The sequence below is a fragment of the Podarcis raffonei genome, chromosome 1, assembly GCF_027172205.1.
Source record: "Podarcis raffonei isolate rPodRaf1 chromosome 1, rPodRaf1.pri, whole genome shotgun sequence".
Taxonomy (NCBI): domain Eukaryota; kingdom Metazoa; phylum Chordata; class Lepidosauria; order Squamata; family Lacertidae; genus Podarcis; species Podarcis raffonei.
Genome location: NC_070602.1, coordinates 44,608,964 through 44,629,229, shown reverse-complemented (window position 1 = coordinate 44,629,229; position 20,266 = coordinate 44,608,964). Strand labels below are relative to the sequence as shown.

General features: G+C 41.5%; 1 protein-coding gene across 1 annotated transcript; it reads left to right on the top strand.

Annotated features, from left to right (window-relative positions):
• The first annotated feature begins 1,337 nt into the window (after positions 1 to 1,337).
• Positions 1,338 to 17,307, top strand: LOC128402938 (cytosolic phospholipase A2 epsilon-like). The gene is made up of 9 exons (XM_053367404.1): positions 1,338 to 1,418; positions 8,468 to 8,599; positions 10,786 to 10,826; positions 11,100 to 11,142; positions 12,089 to 12,152; positions 13,454 to 13,617; positions 15,592 to 15,672; positions 16,508 to 16,545; positions 17,166 to 17,307. The coding sequence occupies exons 1-9, from the start codon at positions 1,338 to 1,340 to the stop codon at positions 17,305 to 17,307; spliced, it is 786 nt and encodes a 261-aa protein (XP_053223379.1).
• The last annotated feature ends 2,959 nt before the right edge of the window (positions 17,308 to 20,266 follow it).

Sequence of the window (20,266 nt, the reverse complement as noted above, 5' to 3'; positions counted from 1 at the left end):
GCCAGACCATGTCTCATTTTCACAGAAAATATGGTTTTTAGACTTCTTATTTAATTGCAAAAGTACCTCCCTTTTCATTTCTTTACTGAAAAACAGTTATAGGATACTTACCACCAAGGCACTTAATAAGGAAGTCACACAAGTTGCTTGACATCAGAAAAGCTACATGAGAAGAAAGTAATAAGGATTGTGAATGTTGCTAAACCAGCTTTGAAAGTAGTCAATAATGTTTCTAGGTGCTGAAAAAGCATTCCAGAAAATGGAATGGATTTTGTTTTGTTTGTTTCAAGCATTTTCAACTTTAGAGCTCAGTTTTTATTTTTAATGAATAAAAATAATGTAAAACATAATGTAAGAATCCAGCCTAGGACAAGTACAAATCAAAATTACCTTCACAATGTAATTATGTAGTACAATAAGTTCGCACTTAAATGGTTATTAATGTTCAGCTATTCATAATATGAGCAGCTTGAGTAATAAAGACCAACATATTGTACTCTTCAAAGACGCAGATCAATTCATGATCCCATGACTTTGGAGCTCTCTCAGTGATTTCATAGCATTTCTCCAGTGTCAGTGACTGCATGTAAGTGTATATCTCCATTTATTTAGATATTGTCTCCAACTGTGAGCATAACAAATGTGCTCTGGGCATGGGGCTTGGTAGGGGACTGCTGAATGAGTACCTTATACAGCCAATAACCATTCCCAAAGTGTGGACTGCATGTTCCTTTAAAACAGGCAATGGACACGAGCTCAGAACCTGCAATTTCAGAAGGAAGAGCAAGTGCCTGTGTTCAAGTTAATGAGTTTTAAAGAGATGGGGCTCAAATTTCTGAGCGACAGGGTAGCATTTCGAAAAGAACGACTAGTGAAAAGATGTGGGACTCCATCCAGCATAGATTTAAGCATTGGGGAATGGATGTGGCTAATAAAGCTGAGGAAAATATGATGGGATATGATTCTGCTAGTGTGCAGATGTAGGCAACAGGATGGGGAGTAACTGTGGTGATATAAATAAATAAATTTATTAATGTGAATGCCAGACAGGCAGTAAAAACAGGGGGTTGGTTGTGGCTCCAGTGGAACAGTTGTGTACAGCTTTGTGGCTTGCAAGTTGTGTTGACCAAGTTTAAGGGCAGTTCTTTCATTAGGTACATGATCACCTGTTGATTAAACTGGCATCCAATTATAAATTGACACCAAGGCTGGCCCTGGACAAAGTGAACAACTTCAAGAAGTGGGAGCAATAAAAACATATGTAGTTCAGCATTCAAAGAACAACAAAATGACTCTCTCTTTTTTTGCATTGCTTGGGAACTTTTCAGGTCACAATCATGGAAGATGAGAGAAAACATGGCATCTTTGTTGAACCCAACAAGATGGTGAGCCATGTTTGTGATGCAGCTTCAATGAAGGTCAGTGTAATTCTTGAGTGGATCCGGGTGTGGATTTTCAGGTAGAATTATAACTACTATAATTTTCAGTCCCAGATTTCTTCCCTGTGCTCCTTCTCTTTGCATTGTAGTTATAAACACTGTAAGGGAAAACACATGTTAATTTTCTTAGAGGGAAAACACCTTGGGAAGGACAATTAAAACAGGCATATGCATGCTCTGTAGATTGATCATATCATCAATATTGCATGTGGGTTGTGTAGGAAATGTTGTAACTTTTAAGCAGGAAGTTGTAGACCATAATCAATCAGCTACTTGTAGGAATCCTTTGTGTGTGGTGTTCAATGAAAGATGATGCCTGTGGTAACATTTTACATTGCACAAGGCTGGGAAGCCTTAACAAATGCAAGAGTGAAGTCACTGGTTTCAAAACCTTGGAATTTGAGTACTATGCAGTTTGCTTCACCTGCTACATGACTAAGCTCAGGAAGCAGAAATACTTAGTAAAAGATATCCATTCGGGTTCCTTCTATTGTATGTAGAGACCAGTGATCTCAGTTATTCCATGCTGAAAATGTAGAGGAGTTTTCATTTTAATTGATGAAACATTTTAATTGATGAACCCTGCGTTATGTTACATTAATGCCCACTTGGGAGGAAATGGGTGAGATTTATGTTTTCTAATTTTTTCTTTTAAAATTTTAATTAATGGTTTCCTGCTGGGACTAGTATCATGGCATACCCTCCCATTTTTCCCTAACAAAAATCCAGGACATTTCCCACCCACTCGCTGCCTCCAGGCCTTGCCCTTTCAACCAGCCCTCCCCACCCCCACCCCCCTCACCCTCAATGCTTGCCATCTCTGCCTGCCATATGCCCCACTCACCCTTGCCCCCCTGCCTGCTGCATGAAATTGGGGCACCCCAAGATGAAAACAGAACCCAGGGTGTCTTCTAAAAAGTGGGGCCATCCCACTTACAATGGGACACTTGGCAGGTGTGTCATGGCACTTATGGAGGGGGGGACAGGACCTGTACACAAGCCTGGAATGCAGCTGGAGGTTATCAATAAAGGTTAAAATAAATAGAGACTATCTTTGGCAATTATTAGAATTGTTCGTATGAACAAAGGATTGGTACAACTCAAATGGCAATGAGTTGGTTTAAAAAAACACCACAAAACCCACAGCAAATCAGTGTGCTGTGTTTTTGTTTTGTTGCATTTGCGTGTTCAGACCCAGAAACCTTTCCCCTAAATAAATTCACACATGACTCAAAATTTTGGTTTGGTTTTTTGGAATAATTTAGGCCACAACTTTATTGATTACAGAAAGTGACTGGTTGCATAGGCTCTGGTTCGACTAGCTCCCTGCCATGCAAGTAGCGCTGACCCAGGGTTCCAGCATAGGTCAGCCAAGGATGAACACCTGGATAAGCGGAAAGCCGGGAACGGGCTAACTCTACCACCCAAATGTCCCCCTGGACTCAGGCACGGGCACAACCCCCTCTCAGGGGTTGACCAAACCATTGAGTCCCTGGATTCCTTTAATAGAATACATAGGGATGGCGAGAGTGTTCTCCCATCCCTATCACCTGAACCAGAGCCTATCCACAACCTTACAAGTTGTGACGATTTGCTATGCAGCAGGCGAAACCGAAATGGCAACAGCCAATCAGCCAAGTGGGGAAAATTCCTGCCAAGCCCCTGTTCCAATGACAGACAACACACGACGGCATAGCAAGGTCAAGTAAAAACCCCTAAAAGTAGGGAGAGGTGGGTGGGTGTTCCGAATGCACGCACTGAAAGAGGAAGCTCTGGGTCACGTGCATGGGCATAAATAGGTCCCTTGAACCGTTTGGACTGCGTCCCATTGGCCAGATTGCACCCAGCTTCGAGGGACCTACCAATCGGGTGTTGTGGCTTACCAATCATACCCACCCACAACACAGGGGGTCGGTTTTCCAGGTCTCACCTCAATATGTGTCCTCTTTAAGCATGTCAAGTGCAAGTAGATAAATAGGTACCGCTCCGGCGGGAAGCTAAACGGTGTTTCTGTGCACTGCTCTGGTTTCACCAGAAGCCGCTTAGTCATGCTGGCCACATGACCCGGAAAAACTGTCTGTGGACAAATGTCAGCTCCCTCAGCCAGTAAAGCGAGATGAGCGCCGCAACCTCAGAGTCGTCTGCGACTGGACTTAACTGTCAGGGGTCCTTTACCTTTACCTATTTTATCTTTTACTACTGTGCTCTTGTGATATCTGTTACTTTTTCTTCTTCTTCATGGTGAACTGCCTTGAGCGTTGCCCAGAGAAAGGAAGTAAATTCACTTTAAGTGTTCCTTATATATTTCTCCTTTCTCCACTTTGCCTTTCAGGTACAGGTACCTTCCTTTTGTTTGCTCTCTGTACGTGTTATAAGAATTAGAAATCTCCAGCGAGCAGATGTGTGTGAGTATCTGGCAGATCCTGAGTAGCTATAAATCTGTCTCACAAAATGCTGGCATATAAATATGGATTGATTTAATATTAAGATCCTTTTTAAATATTGATTTTAAATTTTTATGTATTTAATGATATTTAAATAAATTTATTTAGTGAAAAACATTTAATGAATATTTTCATTCATTTTATGTTGTTACTGTTTAATGGAAGCCACAGTAGTCATTGGCACTGTAGGCTCTGTTGACATGTTGGTGTTGCTTGGCCAGATTCAGTTAGACAGATGTGCTAGCAGGAGACAGTGCAATAAGTCACCTTTGCACAACAGGGCTTTCCCCCATCTCCTTCCACCATGCACCCCCCAGACCCCCCAAAATTGGCTCTGAAAGGTCAGAAGAACCCCCAAACAGTGTGCAGGGGGAGAAGAGAGGAGATTGCTCTGTGTGGGAAGCAGAAATACTTGTGCTGCCATAACACAGCACAACAACGTGGAATTCCTCCCAAAATTCCTTGCCTGCCTATGCTGTCTGTTGAGAAGGAAAAGGCAGATGCTACTCTTTGCATTATGAAATATAGCATTTAGAACACCGATTGCAATAGCCACTAACAAGCTTTCCCATGTTATCTGTAGTCATAGTATCATTTCAAAAGAACATGATGCTGTAATTATTTATTTGCCAGAAGAACAGGCTGTTATTCAACAGGATTTAGATAGGAAAATGATTAATAGGACTGACTTGTTTGATATCTTGATCCTAATACCGTGAACATGAGATATTCCAAATTACAAGGTGTATGTTAGAAGGACAAAAACCTTCTTTTAATTCACAGGTGGCTAGGCTGTGGCCCTCTAGATGTTGCTAGGGCTTAACTCCCACCATTCCTGACCACTGGGCAAGCTGGCTGGGGCTGATGGGAGTTGGAGTTCAACCAATCCACTCACCTTCTATGGTGGGCGGTGTTGTGGCCAGACCACAGTGATCCAACCAATGGCTGGTTGGATTGCCCTGCTGGCAATTGGCCAATGCCATCAGTCTTAGGACAGTTGTTCCCTGGGGAGCGGGCCCAACTGAGCAATGAGCAGCACTTGGGCCTGCTCCCGGGGGGTGGGATAAATTGTGGCCTGCCTGGCGCTCTTCCTCTGCCTTTTAACATCTGGGGTGGAGGACACAGGTACACCAACCATGTTTTAATTGATAGAGAACACTATATTTCTAGATATAGCACTTTGTAAAATAAGAGAGTCTCTGTCTTTCTGAGACTAAATGACTTAACCCCCCCAAAAACAAACACATAGTAAGACAAATTGATTGTTATGTAAGTACTCAATTCACAGTCAAGAGCTTCTTTATTGCTTGACACAAGCATTTCTGTTACTATTATATACAACTTATTTACATTCCTTGTTTATCTCTCCAGCACGGTATAATCTCAGTCTAGTAATTAAGAATGCTGACACAGCAAAACTCACAGTATCAGCAGCACACATTGTCTTACTTCTAAACTTGTTGTCAGTGTGCGTGCTGACAGTGTGTGTGTGCTTTCCTTGTGCGGAAATTGCAGCCTGCAACTTCCTCCCTTTATTTGCACCTCCAGCTGACACCAATCAAGCCTAGAGTGCCACTCCTACACACTAAAGAAAAGTTCTGGAACCCTCTTTAAAGCTTCCAGGAACTTTTATCTGTTTCGTAAAGAATGTTTTCCTAACATTATTTGCTAGTGGCCAGATAAAAAACATCTCAAATAGCAGTAATCCAGCTTGAAATGAAACCTTCTCTTTTAGAATACAGAGTATGGTGAAGGTGAGGTGAGAATACATTGTAATTGGTTTTAACTGGTTGTTGTTGTTTTTAAAACATGCAGTAAGTCCAAGTGATTGTTACATAAGTTTGAGGTTACCGACAGCTTCCTATGGTAATACCCGGACGAAAGCCATCTCAAATAGTAGCGATCCAGTCTGGAATGAAATCTTCTATTTTAGAATCCAGAATGTGGTGAAGGTGAGGTTTTCACTGGTTGTTTTTATTGATTTTAGTAAAAAGGAAAAAAAAACCCTACCATGTCGATAAGTACAACAGCAGGGATCATTTAGTATGTAAGGGTTAATTCTGTTATCAGTAAGTCAGCTAAGCCAGAAGGGCTGGAGGAGGAGGTGTTGCTTAGCAACCAGAGAGATCTTCCCTGAGGGAACATGGCTCCTGGGTGTATAGTTCTGAGTGAGTTTTCCTCTATATGTTTTGCTGACCGCCTCCCTGCACTGCACAAGGCCTTAACTAAGAAAGACAAAATAACAGAATCATAGATTTGTAGTGGCATCACAATTTCATGAGGGGCCTCCAAGTCAACAATAAATACTTGGAGAAAGATAGGTTTTCAATGTGGAAAGGTATTTCCCTTGTGCTCATTTATCCAGATCTTCCCCCCCTTTTCTTTTGTATTGGATATGTCTTATGATCCTCTCCCCATAGAAGACTGTGCGCACCATACACCTGGATGTCACATGCTTCTCAGTTGTGGAGAAACAGCTAATCCTCTGCCTCCTTGGTCAACAGTTGCCAGCTCCCAAGTTAGCCTCCACTTCTTTTTCCATCCACATTTCAGTTAATCAGCCTCTTTGCCCAGTAGTGGTGGCAGGGCAGAAATAGCCTCAAGATGGTGCTGGGCATATGCAGTAGTGCACAAATGTTCCCTGATCAAGGGCCACATCCTCTTCACAGAATCATAGAATTGTAGAGTTGGAAGGGATCCTGAGGGCATCCAACTCCCTCAGTGCAGGAATCTCAACTAAAGCACTCATGACAGATGGCCATAGAAGCTCTGCTTAAAAATGAAGGAGACTCTACAACTTCCCAAGGGAGTCCATTCCATTGTTAAACAGCTCTTACTCTCAGAAAGTTCTTTCTGTTTAGTCGGAGTCTCCTTTCTTGTAACTTGAAGGTATTGGTTTGGGCCCTAGCCTCTGAAGCAGGAGAAATCTTGCTCTATTTTCATGACAGCTCTTTAGATATTTGAAAATGGCTATCATATTTCCTCTCAGTTTCCTCTTTTCTAGGCTAAACATATCAAACTCCCTCAACTGTTCCTCATAAGCCTTGGTTTCCAGACCCTTGATCATCTTGGTTGCCCTCCTCTACATATAAGGGACACGGGTGGCGCTGTGGGTTAAACCACAGAGCCCAGGACTTGCCGATCAGAAGGTCGGCATTTCGAATCCCCGCGACGGGGTGAGCTCCCATTGCTCAGTCCCTGCTCCTGCCAAGCTAGTAGTTCAAAAGCACGCCAAGTGAAAGTAGATAAATAGGTACCGCTCTGGCGGGAAGGTAAACGGCGTTTCCGTGCGCTGCTCTGGTTTGCCAGAAGCAGCTTAGTCATGCTGGCCACATGACCCATACGCTGTACTCCGGCTCCCTCGGCCAAGAAAGTGAGATGAGCACCGCAACCCCAGAGTCGACCATGACTGGGCCTAATGGTCAGGGGTCCCTTTACCTTTACCTCTACATATGTTCCAGCTTGTCAATATCCTTCTTAAATTGTGGTGTCTAGAATTGGACACAGTATTCCAGATGTGGTCTGACCAATGCAGAATAGAGTGGTTCTATTAATTCCCTTGATCTGGACACTATACTTCTGTTGTTGCAGCCTAGAATAGAATTGGCTTTTTTTTTTTTTTTACTGCTGCATCACAATGTTGACTCATGTTAAGCTTGTGCTCTGCTAAGACCCCTACATCCTTTTCACATGTATTACTTGCAAGCCAGGTGTCCCCCCCAACTTATATTTGTGCTCTGGTTCTTCCTGCCTAAGTGCAGAACCTTACATTTGTCCCTGTTGAAATTCATTTTGTTAGTTTGGTCCAGTCTGTTAAGGTCCTCTTGAATTCCAATTCTGTCTTTCATGACGTTAGCTACCCCTCCCAGTTTGGTGTCATCTGCAAATCTGATGAGAATCCTCCCAATTCCTTTGTCCAGGTCATTTATAAAAATGTTTCTATTTCATCTGTAAGCTGTCTTGAATTCCTGTCATGGAAAAAGGCGGGGTATAAATAAATATATAGCAATAATAATTACAACAGTGATGTGTAATTTCTGACGTTTCCAGTATCACTTTCAGGGGGAGCAGAGTTCTAATTAGTTTAATCAATGTAAACATGAAGCAAAACATGAAGCAAAAGAAGCAATCTAAGGCTTTGTTTTGAAGATCTAGGTGCTGCTATCTTGGGATGGATTTGGGAAGATTCCTCCTACACAGGGACACAGTGAGCTTTTTAAAGTAGTTAAGTGATGGTTGAGTATCTGTCGTATGTTTTAGCAGGGTTGTGAGTCATGTTACCATTAAATGTTCCTCCTGTGCCTAAAGCAACCAATTATTTTACTCCCTCTCTTCTTCCTGAACCAGCTGATTGTCACTCACTGCCACCATGACCCATTTTTCATTCCTTATCGTCATGGAAGAAGAGCAGGATAAATTTTTATGATGTGTCAAGAAGAGGTGCTTGCTCTGGTGCTCAGAAGTCAATACTACAACACCCACCATTCCAAAGACTCCTTTGAATACCCCAAGCATACACTAATGCTGCCTGTCTTCAAAATGGTTTTGCCCACCACACACTGACTAATTTTCCCTATTCCCTAGAATGTACTAGAACTGAAAGTATGTGATGAAGATACTCCCTTCAGGGACGACCAGCTTTGCACAGTTCTTTTTGATATAGCTCAGCTCCAGCCTGGTGAAACAGTCTGCAGGCATTTTGAACTGAACCAACAGGTGAGAGACAAAATTATATGTACAGTTTGGGAGGATGGGATGCAGACTAATAAGGGCTTCTTTGAAATATCCTGTAATTTATAGTTAATTAGTTTAGTGTATACTATTGTTTCTCATTCTTTCAGTGTCCCTATTTAAAACCTGCCATGCAGAGTAATTGTCCAGACTTTTTATCTTTTCATTATATATATTGTACATGTCTATAGTTTATATAGTTTATACATGTCTGTCGTTTCTGTTCTCCTCTGTAATTCATTCTGTGATATTTGTCAGAGTGGTTTTCAAAATGGCTTATTGTAGGCATCATTTTCTTAAAGGCTTTTTTTAATAGTTTGGTGCCTTGTTTTAGAGATTGGTTGGAAAACCCAACTTTGGATTCACAGCAATGCATATAGGCAAATATATCAGTTACTTATAGAAATTTTCAATCAGAAACCAACTAGGCATGCCAGCATACCTGTCAACTTACAGATTTGAAAATAAGGGACCAGCAGCCTCGAAAATAAGGGATCAGCAGCCAAAATAAGGGATTTTGGCTTAGCTTATGCATAAATCCGCCACTGATGGAGCCATGCTGCTTTGGCTGTGACTGACTGTGTTTTGCAGGGGGTTGGACTAGATGATCCTAAGGGTCTACAACTCTGACCAAAGAAGGGTGGCAGACAAAACTGATGAACGACGTCGAGATGGCAAAGCTTACAGGCAGAATTAGAAACCAGGAAGAGGACCTCTTTAATAAAGAATGGGGAAAGTTTATAATTTAGTTGAAAACCTATTGTAAAGAGTTACATACATTGGTAGGATTGACAGAAAACTTGTAGTAAAAATTTGAACTATGGATGGACAAATGATTTATAAAAATAGAGTTATGAAAGGGATGCAGAGGGGGAAATCACTACATTAAGATGCTGCACTGGTCGGAGGGTATGCTAAGCAGCACGTCGGGGCTGCCGTCGTCCTGGCGCGAGGAGTTCCATTGGCCCTTCCCCACCTGAGGGGGGGGAGGGAGAGAGACTCTCACCCACGCCGCCCGCTAGCCCGGCATGAGCCGGTTGCGGTCCCACAGTGGCCGCTGAAGCGCCGCCCTTCTGCGTCCCTCCCCATCCCCTCCTCTTCCTCCTCCCTCAGGCCGCCTCCTCAGCCGCCGCCGCTGCCTCCGGCTTCCCCTGGCAGTGTGGCGGAAGTCTCGCAAGAGAGGGGCTGCCTGCCCGCCCGCAGCCACCCGTCTCCTCACGACGCGCCCCTGAGGGGGAAAAGGGAGAGACGGAGACGCGGCAGCTCGTATGCACGCTCTCTCTCGTGGTGGAGGACCCCGAGCCACTGCTTGCCTCCCGAGCGATGCATGCCAGTTTGACAAATTTGCATATGTATAAGGTCACACCTTCATGTAGCTTCTTGGAATTCTTCAATAAAAAATTATATATGGAAATTATTTAAACGTATGTAAAATGTAACTGAATTTCTTATGTCTTTATCATATGCCTCAGTTTTTGGACTATTGAGTTTATTGGGGTTTAGGATTCTTGTGTTTTCCCATATGAATTATGTAAGGGAGCCAGCTAGAACATCCCTAGAGTGGCACATTTACTCACCTTACCTGTTGTGTACAAAATATGTTCTGGTGCATTATAGAGGAACACAGGATTCTGCTTTGCTGCATGTAATGGAACATCATCATCACCATCATCATTTTATTTGTATGCCGCCTTTCCATAGTTAAAACAATGCTCAAGGCGGCTTACAACATGACAAAATTTACATAATTACCAATGTAAGAAAAATCATAAGCAATAAATAAAACACATCAAAAAGCACACAACCAAAACAATTTCCACATAAAACATAAAATCTAAAACTAAGAATACAGCATTAATATCAATTACAATTTAAAACGACAGATAAAAAATAAAAGCAATTTAAAAAACAAAAACAGAGCCCAGATGGAAGGAGGCAGGCAAGGCCCTCAGCGGCAGGAACATACCTAAGCACATTGAAATAGATATTTGTTGCCAATGTAACAGGATACACATACAATTTTCAAAGGGGAAGGAATATCTTAGAGGAAAGAGTTGCTTGCGAAGGAGCTCCCAGCGAAGTAGAACAGCATCAGTTCAGAAGTATATTTTTCAATGTTATTATTTTGAACATTTCCTTTCCTTTCTTTATGTTCCCTTTTCCAATGTCAGAAGGATGAGGTGCTGGAAGTGGAGTTCACTTTGGAACAGATGTGAGTAACACCTGAGATGACAAAGGGTATCAGTTTAATTTATTAAGTGTAGACCCAATGAAATTAATACATGCATCATAATGGACGCTGTACCCTAGTAGGGGAAAAGGGTGGGTATTTGGCTCAGTTTGCATTTAAAGGCAAGTCTACCAAATTCACACTTTCTGAAACAATACATGAGCTGAAGCACAGCTGTACTTCAAAATTTTCCAAATCTTACAATGCAGTTCTATAGCCAAATAATGCATCCAAACTTTTCTTTCTTTTAATCAGGCCAGATTTGCCTGAAAGCCTTGCTACAAATGGAGTACTGGTGGTACGTTCTTTTGTATTCATACCTATTATACCTCTTATTTCTGAAGTTTTATATGGAAAGGTGGGTGTTTGAAATAAATAAGCAAATACTTCCTTGCCCAGGACGGCCGATCCTACCACTAGACAGAGTGAAGTGGGCACCAATTCGTGAGAGGCCAACACATTTGCTGACCTGTGTGATGGCCTCCCTTTTGCTCTCAGACAGCTGTTTGAGTTCCATGCACAGACAATTCATCCAAAAGACAATTTTCCTCTGTTCCTGATCACCTGATGGGAAGAGAAGAGAGGGAAAGGGTGCCTTTTGGAAATATTAGCTGCCTGGGGGAGATGTCTCTTGAAGCCTGTACTCTCACCAATTAACTGATGTAATGAGTGGGTGTGGTTTAAGGAAAATTGCCTTGTGGGCCAAATTGGACCCCTTTGGGGGCCAAGATTGACCTGTGGGCCGGAGGTTCCCCAACCCTGTTCTGTAGCATCCTGGCTCTGACTCTATGGGCCTCAGTGCTGTGGGAGCTGCTTTAGGGGGCTCCCGTTTGCCAGTTTAGTAGTCATCTGATCACTAGCACCAGACTTAGAGTCAGGAACCTAGTTTGGTGGTGACTCTGGATTAATAATAATGATAATTTTATTATTTGTACCTGGCCCATTTGACTGGGTTGCCCCAGACTTGGTGTCTTCGTTACTTCTGGACTCTGGGGTCATGTCAGTGAGGAGCCTCCGAGGATAGAACAATCTCTCCACTTCAAACTGTAGTTTTCCAGGACTTGGAAAGGAACTATATTGCCCTAATTATAACACCTGTAAAGAGCTAAGAGCATTCAACAGTTTGTAATAAAGGACACTGCCAGGGCATCTGGTGTGAGAATAGAGGTGTATGCTGACAAATGTAACCCTATTTTTTTATATGAAATGTTGGAGGTCTGCAGTTGCTGTATTTTACCTTGCAGTCTCGGGAACTTGGCTGTCTAAAAGTAGAGGTGTATGGAAGAGAAAAGAAGAAGAAAAATAGAAGTAAGTTTATTAATTATTTTACCTAGCTAGCTATCAGGCACACAGTCCTCAGAGGACTTCAGTGCAGTCAGGATTGAAATTAGTATCAGGTTCGTTGAATAAGGACTCAGTATACTGGGATCCGGGTGGGTGGCGGATGCGGGTGGCGCTGTGGGTAAAACCTCAGCGCCTAGGACTTGCCGATCGCATGGTCGGCGGTTCGAATCCCCGCGGCGGGGTGCGCTCCCGTCGTTCGGTCCCAGCGCCTGCCAACCTAGCAGTTCGAAAGCACCCCCGGGTGCAAGTAGATAAATAGGGACCGCTTACCAGCGGGAAGGTAAACGGTGTTCCGTGTGGTGCGCTGGCTCGCCAGATGCAGCTTGTCACGCTGGCCACGTGACCCGGAAGTGTCTTTGGACAGCGCTGGCTCCCGGCCTATAGAGTGAGATGAGCACACAACCCTAGAGTCTGTCAAGACTGGCCCGTATGGGCAGGGGTACCTTTACCTTTTTATACTGGGATCCAGCTTTAAACTCCATCTCCATATCATGGGCTGATAATGTGCATGTTGAACACGTTTCATCAAACTAACTCTCCTCCTTTCCTTACTTAGCACAGAACAGGTGGTGGTACCCTTGATTCCTGGCATTTGCTGCAGAAAGTCTGGAAGCATAAGACAACATGTAAATGTTGCTCATTTTCCCATTAGCTCTGCAGACAGATCCTACTCTTGCTCCAACTAAAAATATGCTTTCTGTGTGCACGATTGCTTTCCACCCTCTCTCCTGAAACTACCAAAATCCACCTTTTTTTTTTGCTGCAAAATTTTGCTGCTTCCGCATGTGGGGAATTGTATTCCCCCATCACAGCCTGCCAAACTGCAGCCCCCCTGCAGCTGCAGTGGGGAAGAAGGTATTATGGTCATCATTGTGCAGCTTTCTCCCCATGAAATCCCCACCCCCATCCCAGCTCTTCAGCTGCTTCTTGGCAGGCTGGGTGGCTTTGAGCAAGTTGGTATCTCTTGACTTGGCTTAGCTCTGTTGTAAGGATAAACTAGGATATGCTGCCCTGGTCTTGGTGGGAGTAGTTACAAATATTCTAAATAAAGATGTACTTCTGTGCAGTGCTTTTTTCTGGGGGTTCGCAGACGTACGCATACCCCTCAACATTTTGTGGATCTAAGTTTGGCCTCATTGAGGGGCAGTATTTCAATATGAGTAGGAAAATGAGAGTACCCCTAAGCATTTTTTTTAAAGAGAAAAAGCACTGCTTCTGTGTACTTTAATACTGAAGTTCTTTTGTGTTCTCTGCTCTGCACTCAGGAGAAGAATTCACATTTACAGTGAAAGGATCCCTTGAAGATACTCAGAGCATTTTACTGGGCGATGGTTCTAGATATGCCCCACCAAACTCCGCAGTGTTCCACTATGTCAAGTACTGTAACCCACACCTGGAAGTGGAATTCCCAAAGAAATGCTGCATTTGTGTAAGTAGTGGTCACCCATTTCAAATGCCAAGTTGAACACCATCAATAAAATCTTCAGGCTGTGCTGGCCAGAATACTTAGCGCAAGTCAAGCAAATTTCATGCTCTTTGCTTGTTTCACAATTTAGTTCTGCTTTTACAATTTGGTTTTTCTAAGGAATGTAGCTTTTTTTTACAAGGACAAGGGGCATGGGCAAGTTATGAATGACATTAGAAACCATAAACTGAAATTAGGAGAGAGGCAACAGAAGCCAAGGGAAATAGAGAGGGAGGAGGGCACAATAGTGAATGCCCCACTAAACATGGAAGCTGCACCCTATCCTGCAATGCCCAGCTCTGTATCTGGCAAAAATGTCACCTCCAGGTTACGTATTTGTAATTAGTTTTATGCAGTCATAATGAGACCATAGTGGTTGGTTTAAAACAAACAAACAAATGCAAAAGCTGGCCTTTTAAGAATAGCATGTTCCATTGTACTGTACTTAAGAGATTCCCTGTGCAGGTGTCACACATTCAGATGTTTGGAATGCAGCGAGCTAGGTTTAAAGGACCTAGTATCAGGTGCTCCCATATCAGTTGCTTATCAGTCAATGCAAAATTTAATGATCAGTTACACTTGATCATAGAGATGGAAGAGAAATTCAGTTCAGTTTGTGTTTAATGAATTTACTTAATTTGTGGTTTCTGAAATAGTACACAAACCAAAGCACAGTCATCCTGCAAAAGGTGTGCTTCTCTGAATTTTGCAATGCAGTTTTCCAGTCAAGTAATGCGTACCAAGAATGCATCTGCAAGGGTAAGATGTGCAGACAAATGCATATATTCGTGAAAACAATATAGAAAAAGGCATTATATTAGGGGAAATGGTTTTGCAAAAATGTGTATATTAGGCAAAAATGCACTAACATGCTATTTTAAAAATGCAGACTGGTGAACTATTGAGAACTGAACTAAATATGGGAATAGTGAGAAACAAAGAGAAAATGATATTGACAAATTCATCCATGCTTAGTCATGACCCACTAAAACGAATAGAAGTTAGTTGTCCTAATGCTTTTGATGGGACTTAGTTATGAATATTTAGTAAAATCTTAAATACATCTGGGCCCTATTATTTCTAATAAAAACAAATGATAACTCCCCAGGAAGCTGACAATGATTCATTCTGGCGCCTCACCACATTGCTGGTGGGGCTTGTATTTTTATGCTGTGAACCGTCCTGAGATCTACAAAGGGTGGTATACAAAATGAATGAATGAATGAAATCTCCACATGTGGTGGGAATGTACAAAAATCCAGCCTTTCTGGAATTTGATATTTAAAGAAATTAATAAAACAATTGGAACTCAAACTAGAATGAGCTTTATTAAATATATTTCAAGGCAGCAATCTGGATTTACATAATAAAGAATTAGTAAGCCATTTATTTATTTATTAGTAAGCAACATAACCAGACACTGGAAAGACCTTTCTGGCACAACATTAGACAATTGGTACAAAACAGTTTTGGAAATATCCCTCCTTGAGAGATTAACAAATAAACTACAGTTGACATGTTTCCCCATTGTTTTTGTTTAAACAAATTCATTAACTTAGATCTTATACATTGAACAGTAATAATGAACCATATGCTGTAGATATTACTGCAAATTTAATATGCTATTTTTGTGATACACAAATGACATGCAAAAACTTGGTCTATTTATATGTGTCATTCATTATTCCTATGATTCTTGTTTATGAAATCCAATAAAAAGGTATTCCAATAAGAATAATAATAGGAAAAAATGATGCAAATGGGGAAATTCGGCACAGAATTATGTAATTTAATTTGTGCTGTTTACACAATATATCCATTACTAGTAATTCTGCTCTCTAGTCATTGCAGTAGGAAACAGGCAACTTTTAGGTAAGCAATATGCCTTTTGGTTTTAAAAACATATTGTGTTGTGATCATTTGTTTTTCCTCCTTCAGTGTTCAGATAAAGGGCACACCAACTCCCTAACTTTGCCCTTGAATCAGCTTCGCATAGGAGAGAGAGTGGAAATATCAAACGTGAGTCCTGATTGCAAACAATTTTATTTTGTTTTCTATGTGGGTTGTAGTCCAGAACATCTGGAGAGCACCTGGTCAGGAAGGTTGAAGAAATGTGCATGCACACGAAAGCCCATACCAATAACAAACTTATTTGCTCTCTAAGGTGCTACTGGAAGGAAGTTTTTATTTTGTTTCGACTATGGCAGACCAACACAGCTACCTACCTGTAAATGGAGATAGGGGCAAAAATGCAGTGTACAAAGGTGCAGAATATACACAAAGATGGAAATTGTGGGTGTTACAGGTTTGAAATCTGAAACATGTCAGGGAATGGATAAGCATTGAACCTGCATCTGCGGACTTATTCTTCATAACCTGAAGTTAACTCCCTGAATGGTCTGTTGCATGAATGTTGTAAGTTACTGTTACAGTGGTACCCCGGGTTAAGTACTTAATTTGTTCCGGAGGTCTGTACTTAACCTGAAACTGTTCTTAACCTGAAGACCACTTTAGCTAATGGGGCCTCCCTCTGCTGCCGTGCCACCGCTGCGCGATTTCTGTTCTCATTCTGAAGCAAAGTTCTTAATCCAAGGTACTATTTCTGGGTTAGCAGAAGGGTATGTAACCTGAAGAGTATGTAACCCGAGGTACCACTGTATATGCATTTTGTAAAGCATACGTCCCTTGTGTAAACTGAACTGATGGAGTCCGAGAGCAATGAATTGCAAGACATCACGTTAGGATGGTTCAACTTATTATTTATTATGATCATCAGGTTGGACTAATAAAGGAGGAGAACAAACAAAATTCTTTTGAAGATTATGGAAATCATAACTTTTTATTTTTATTATAGGACAAAGCATATAATGTATTTGTGACAGCAGAAAACTGGTAAGCATTTTTCTCCTTGCAGTGACTTTGCAGTTCAATCTTTGCCTTGTGTGTGTGTGTGTAAAATTTAACAGAATTTGCAGCTTTCTGAAATTGCTTTAAAAGTAACCTTCCCTTCTGATCATCCTTCTCTACTTGCCTTTTATAGGTATGCATGTAGTGCTAAAGCACTTTGTGTAGGAATGGGGGAAGGCATGGGTTCAACTTCTGATGTTTCAAGCTGGATCAGTGACAATATTTCAAAATTTGACATAATTTCTCTTTTTGTCATTTGGATTTTGAACACATTTTTTAAAATAAAAAATAAACAAACTCAGATTTGAATCTAGGATTTGTACTTCCACCTTCTAGAGTCTTTAAACTGGTTGGCAGTTCTTCATTGTTTTCAACTTTGTCAGTTTCCTAATATGAAATATTATAAACTCACCAATCAAATGTGAAATATTGTTCCAAGTTCTTTATCAACTGCTGTTAAATACTGCATACCTTTACATGTCAAATAGTGCCAAATACAAATTGTTGACAGCAAACATTGGAGTGCTGGAATTTCTTCAAATCATAATGCATATATTATGTGTATTTAGCTGCTCAGGTTTATGATATGAGTTTGTATCATTTAGCCAGAATGACCTAGACATGCGATTGGGATTTGATGTATGCCCAGAGGAGCAGGACTTCATTTGTAAGCGCAAGAAATACGTTGCTGCTGCTTTGAAAAATGCTCTTAATCTTCAAGATGATCTGCAGGATGATGAGGTATAATGTCCATCACAATGTAAGATGAGCAGAGAAAACGGTGGCAAAGGGATTCATATATGTCCATGCCACATGTTCATCCATGCATACTTCTTCTTCTTCTTCTTCTTCTTCTTCTTCTTCTTCTTCTTCTTCTTCTTCTTCTTCTTTATTTATACTCCAACCATCTGGCTGGGTTTCCCCAACCACTCTGGGCGGCTTCCAACAAAGATTAAAAGTACATTTAAACATCAGTCATTAAAAACTTCCCTAAACAGGGCTGCCTTCAGATGTCTTCTAAACATCAGATAGCTTTTATTTCCTTGACATCTGATGGGAGGGCGTTCCACAGGGTGGGTGCCACTACCGAGAAGGTCTATTTCATATGGTCTAATTCATGCATAATATCTTACACATTCATGTGTTCTATTGTAACATAAAATAATTGTTTGACTTACACATCTTTAAGGTTAATCCCTAGTGGGAGAAGGATGTGTGGCGAGTTGGGCCCTGAAGGGAGAGCTCTGGAAGTCTAAAGCTCCCCACACTGTGGGGAGGTGTATGGAGACAGAAAAAGAGCGAGAAACCTAGATTGTGTGAGCAGAAGTTGATAAATGATTCCGTTAAGATTTGTTTGCCCTAGTGTGCATTATTATACACTTGCCTGCATTCACCATTGTCAGAAATAATCTTCTTTAGGTCCCAAGGATCCTGAAAGTCCCAGGACTACCTGGGGGGACCTGTACCACTAGCTCTTGGAAATCCCTTTTCACCACAGGACACATTTTCTATCTCATATCCCATAATGTAGAGCTTTCCTGCCTACCTACACCATGTGGTTTCCCCCCTGTAGTGTATCGGTTCTCTTCACCAGCCTATGTTATTATACAGTGTTTGCTTCCTGGTTTGGCATAACTCTGAACAACCCAGAATTGCTCTTAATCATTCTTTGCTCTGGCTGTGCTTGCAGCCGACCCACTTATCCTTCTGCCTTCACTTTTTCTCTCTCTCCCTCCTTCCGTAAGAGTATTGGCATGTCCTTTTTACTCCTTCAGCTTCTGTTCACTCATTAATTTCCTAGGACCCTCACTTCAACACTTCAGTGCCCTGCGTTTTGGGGATGCTGTCAGCATCTGTGTAATGCTCCGCAGCTGTTGCCATCTCCCCCAACTCACCTGTGCTTTCATGTGAGCAAGCTGGGAAACAGACAACTTAGGAGGCAGCCCAAGCAGCAGCAGCAGTTCCTGCACCTTCCATTTTGATGCCCCCTCATGAAAGGCCAAAATGAAGCATGGTGCTCAGCAAATGGAAATGGGGAGGGCATTCCATAGCCAAGGTACTAGAACCAAAACCAAGATCCACATTTCTCCTCATTTTGTGATGCAGTTCTTCAACAAAAACTGTGTATCTTTGGCAAAATTGCATATAAAGATGTGTACTAAAATGCTGGCGAATATGTGAGAACATTTTATTTAAATATATATATAAGTGGAAATGTAGTGAACTCAATTTAAGACTGAGGAAAGTGAGAGAAGCTGAAATTGATAGACTCTTCCATCCCTGATGAGGTTTTCGGCACTTTAAGCATCAATAACTTGGGGCAGAAGGTGAACTCAAATACAGAATCTATTGAGAAACTGCTGCAGGAATCTACTCCGAATCGAAAGACAGCTGAAGAAGCAAAGGAAAAAGTATTGGCTGTAGAGGAAAAGATACCACTGATATGTAGGCAGCTCGAGGATCACAGGTCATTGCTGCCTATGATTGAATTAAAAGAAAAACAGACAAATCTAAGGATCAGGGCTGTACCTGAACTTGAGAAAGATAGTTTGAGTGACTTTCTTACGCAGGAATTTGCAGACTTTTGGAACTTAGATTCAGATAAGTTAGATTTCAAGATAGTAAGCGCTTTTAGACTTGGAAGAGGGGGGAGAAAGAACAGGGTGAGAGACTGTTTGATTACCCTCCGAACAAAAGAGGAGAGAGACAAAATACTGAGTCTGCACTTCCAGAAGACCTTGGAAATAAACGAATCAAGAGTGGAGATATTTAAGGACATCCCGAAATACCTTTTGTATCTTAGGTCTAACTACGAAGATCTGGTGGCCCTGCTGAGAGGAAATAGAACCGTTTTTAGGTGGGAATTCCCCCAAGGCCTATCCTTTACCTTCAAAGGGAGAAAGTTTAAAATAAGATCAGTGGAAGATAAAGAAAAATTTTTGAGAGAGCACGGAGAAGACCTGCAAAAAGAAGCTGAAGAAGAGCCAAGAGCTCTAAAACCAGGAACACAAGACATAGTACCACTACCTTTGGGACTGGACAAGCTAGAGAAAGTGATACCACCGTCAGAACAAGAACAACTATTGGGAGCAGTTGGAGGAAAAGCAAAATAAATACACCATGTCTCTGCAACTATTAAGTTGGAATATTCATGGATTTAATTCCCCGGAGAAAAGGAAAAAAGTCTTTCATTTATTGAAAAAGGAACAATTGGACTTGATTTGTTTACAGGAAACACATGTGATAAGGCTACATAGGAAAGTATTGATGAATAAAAGATTGGGTCAAGAGTTTATTTCATCGGACAAGGTCAAAAAGAGAGGAGTAGTAATCTATGCAAAAGAGAGCCTATCACCGAAATTTATTTTTAAAGATGACCAAGGAAGATTTGTGGCAATTGAAATCCAAACACAAGGAGAAAATTTTTTGATAGTAGGAGTATATGCACCAAATGAGGGGAAATCTGAATTTTTTAAGAAGTTGCATGAGACATTGTTAGACTATATGGATTACAACATTATCATGATGGGAGATATGAATGGAGTGGTATCTACAAACATGGACAAGTCACAGAGACAGGTAGTTACCAAAGATGGCAGACTACCAAAAACCTTTTTTGAGATGACTGACAATATGGACTTGATTGACATTTGGAGAATAAAGAACCCCTTGGGTAGAGAGGGAACCTTCTTCTCTGAAGCCAAGA